General features: G+C 60.3%; 3 protein-coding genes across 3 annotated transcripts in view; 1 reads left to right on the top strand and 2 right to left on the bottom strand.

Annotated features, from left to right (window-relative positions):
- Positions 1-756, top strand: part of F751_3391 (Apocarotenoid-15,15'-oxygenase) — a gene marked incomplete at both ends in the record, with an annotated part of 4,611 nt that extends 3,855 nt beyond the window's left edge. Inside the window, 3 exons of the mRNA XM_011397768.1 lie at positions 17-145; positions 357-492; positions 650-756. Coding sequence (XP_011396070.1) covers positions 17-145; positions 357-492; positions 650-756 — 372 coding nt within the window. The remainder of the gene's footprint in view (positions 1-16; positions 146-356; positions 493-649) is intronic.
- A 464-nt stretch (positions 757-1,220) lies between these two features.
- On the bottom strand, positions 1,221-2,122 carry F751_3392 (Peroxiredoxin-5, mitochondrial; the record flags this gene model as incomplete). Its single annotated transcript, XM_011397769.1, has 3 exons — positions 1,221-1,585; positions 1,776-1,890; positions 2,033-2,122. The coding sequence occupies 3 exons, from the start codon at positions 2,120-2,122 to the stop codon at positions 1,221-1,223; spliced, it is 570 nt and encodes a 189-aa protein (XP_011396071.1).
- A 424-nt stretch (positions 2,123-2,546) lies between these two features.
- F751_3393 (5-methyltetrahydropteroyltriglutamate-homocysteine methyltransferase) overlaps positions 2,547-3,046 on the bottom strand; it is a gene marked incomplete at both ends in the record, with an annotated part of 5,164 nt that continues 4,664 nt past the window's right edge. The window contains one exon of the mRNA XM_011397770.1: positions 2,547-3,005. Coding sequence (XP_011396072.1) covers positions 2,547-3,005 — 459 coding nt within the window. The remainder of the gene's footprint in view (positions 3,006-3,046) is intronic.

The following is a 3,046-nucleotide window of genomic DNA, read 5'->3' on the forward strand; positions in this document are numbered from 1 at the left end:
TACCCTTGTACTTTAGGTGATCTGCAAGGTCAGCATCTCAGAGGGCATCGAGAGCCTGAGCCCCAAGGTCTCCCAGGATGTGTACTACCCGGGCAAGTCCTGCTGGGTGCATGAACCCGTTTTTGTCCCACGCCCGAATGCAAAGGTACAGTGGTGCCTGACAAGGTACTGTGCTGGAAGCAGTGTCTCCTGCTGGGCAGGCACGCGAATGCAAACCGCGGTCTTCACCATCGACATGCTCTCTGCCTGGCCAGCCATTCAAGAGTTAAAACATCTGAGGCTGTGTGCGCGCTGGATTATGCTTCCATTGTCCATCAAACTATGTTTCCGTACATCCCAACCCAACCAAATCTCAGGCTGAGGATGACGGCTGGGTCCTGGCAATGGTGAACGACTCAACCACCGGCCAGGCCTTCATGGCGATCCTGGAGGCTCAGGATCTGGCCGCAGGGCCCATTGCCAAGATTCACCTGAAGCATCATTACCCTCAAGGTGTGTGTGTCTCGAGGACAGGGGGTGACCTAATGCTGGCGTGTGCCTTCCAGACCGTGGTCCCTGACGTTCCAACACGGTGGTAAGGCCGTCATATCTTGCCTCACCTCACCCTTCACATGAGACCCGCGCCCTTTCCCGACCACCTCCCCGACAGCTTTGCATGGCAGCTGGTCCCCAGACTTTATTGGACCTGACCCAAAGCAGCCTTACGAGCCTCGCCTGCACGATACCCGTGGCGTAGATCCCCTCGTGTACGCTTAGGCGCTAGAGAACACAACACACTCACTCACTCATATGTATACTACATGCATACACGGGAGTAGAATATGTTCTTGCAGATGATGCCATTCTTGTATGGAGCCTACTATGGCGATGGGTGGCGCTTAGTATACGCAGGAAAAAGTTCAGACCCCAATAGTGTAAGCATGGGTCACTGGACTACGTGATGTCCACCTTCCCTCGATCTTGGGTTCCAGTGGGCTCAGGTGCCCACAGCTAAGTTCTCAGTAACCCCAGTGCCTTCGCATCACGTCAAAAACCTCCTCACTCACTCCCGCCTCCTCTCTTGCCTGGCTGCACGACCCGAGAGGTTCAAGTCTGAGCATTATAGAGGCGAAGTGGCCACTCAAGCACACGATATTATCAAGCCTGCTTCTTAAATGTCAGAAGCACAGGTGTGCTGGAGCAAAAATTGAGGCCAGTTCGTCTCCAAGCCGCGGCGCCACTCATGCATCCTTGAGCTGCGCCAGGATCTGGTTGGAGAGGGAGCAGGTCAGGCCGCCGCCGTCCTCCAGGTTGAAGGTTTTGAAGGTGCCGTCCTGAACGACGGCCGAGAAGCGCGCGCTGCGGACGTTGCCTAGGAATGGCGTGGCGTCGAATTCCACGCCCAGAGCCTTCACCGCCTCGCCCGCAGGGTCGGCGTAGACGTCCACCTTGCCCTGCGCGCCGGCCGAGGTGGCCCAGGCATCGGCGACAAAGGGGTCGTTCACGGTGAGCAGGACGGTGATCTCATTGCCGGCCGCCTTCAGCTTCTCGTAGTCGTTGATGTAGCCGGGCAGGTGCGTCTTGGAGCAGCCGGGGGTGAATGCGCCTGTGCAGGGGTGGATTGGACGGCCGGGTGGGATGAGGGGGTGATGAGGGTGGCGACGAGGCAACGATCGAGAAGAAGGCGTTGGGCAGGACAACGAGGTCACCTGCGGACCGACTCTGGTGCAGCCCACGCATATGAGAGCACAAGTTTCATTGACACCACCATCACCCGCTCCCGTCCACTCGCTCACCGGGCACGCCCACGAGGATGCCCTTCTTGCCCTTGAAGAGGTCGCGCAGGGACACCTTCTCAGGCTTCTCGTTCACGAGATGAACGAGCTGGACATCGGGGACCGCGTCGCCAGCCTGATGAGGGGGAGATGTGGGGTACAAGTCAGGAAGCCTTCTCGATCACTCTGCTGGGTAGTTGATCCACAGCTGCAGATTGAACCTCTCTCGAGCAAACCCAAGAAGCACTCCGGCTGATCGTGCATAGCTAGGCATTCACGCTGCGATTGGCCCAGGCGGGGCCTAGCAGTGGACCAGGCCGGTCCCGGCCGCAAGTCACTCGACCCTCGTCAATCACCTTGGGAGCCATGTTGCCTTGTGGTGGATTTTAGTTATAGTTCTGTATGATCTATATTTCCAAGTGAGAATTTATGCATCTCTCGATCAGCGTGTGTGTGTGTTTCTATGGGCTGAAGGCTCACGTACTCCCTTTCGGACGGAAGCATCTCATGCTGACCTGGCGCCGCGCCTCGATCTTCGACAGATGTTGACAGGCACATGCAGGCAGGCATCAGACAGAAGGGCAGGCTTTCATGCAGGGCGATGAGGGGCCAAGGGTGCGTAGATCTGGCTCGGGGCAGACACGGTGCAAGGGTGTGTGGAAGATTCGGTGGGCGTACCCTGGCGCAGGGGCACAGGTCGATGCCTGGGCACAAGAAACTTCTGGAAGGGACGCGCCCTGTCGAGGTGCGGCGGGCACCCAGGGCACGGCGTCCGAGGTGCTGACACCCATCCTAGTGGCAGCCGGTGCAGGCGTGGCGCGGGCCATGGGCCTGGGCCTGGGGCTGGGCTGCGGCCTTCGCCCCCTGCTGCTTCCCCTCCGCGCCCTCCACCTCGGCGCGCAGGATGGCGGCCGCCTGCACCATGTTGCGCAGGCTGGGCAGGACCTCGGCCCAGCGCCGCGTCTTGAGGCCGCAGTCGGGGTTGACCCAGATGCGGCGCGCGTCGCCACCCAGGATGCCCGTGCTGGAGAAGGAGCGCAGCTTGTCCACCAGGAACTCGACGCTGGGGACGACGGGGGAGTGCACGTCGTAGACCCCGGGTCCGATGTCGCGAGCGTACCCCGCGCTGGCCAGGGCCAGCACCATTTCGTTGTCCGACCGCGAGTTCTCGATGGTCAGCACGTCGGCGTCCATGGCATCGATGGCGGGCAGGATGTCCTCGAACGAGGAGTAGCACAGGTGGGTCACCACCTTGGATTGATTTGGAAGGGGGGGGGGGGGGGGGGGAGGGG

This window comes from Auxenochlorella protothecoides, assembly GCF_000733215.1.
Source record: "Auxenochlorella protothecoides strain 0710 unplaced genomic scaffold scaffold36, whole genome shotgun sequence".
NCBI classification, from domain to species: Eukaryota; Viridiplantae; Chlorophyta; class Trebouxiophyceae; order Chlorellales; family Chlorellaceae; genus Auxenochlorella; species Auxenochlorella protothecoides.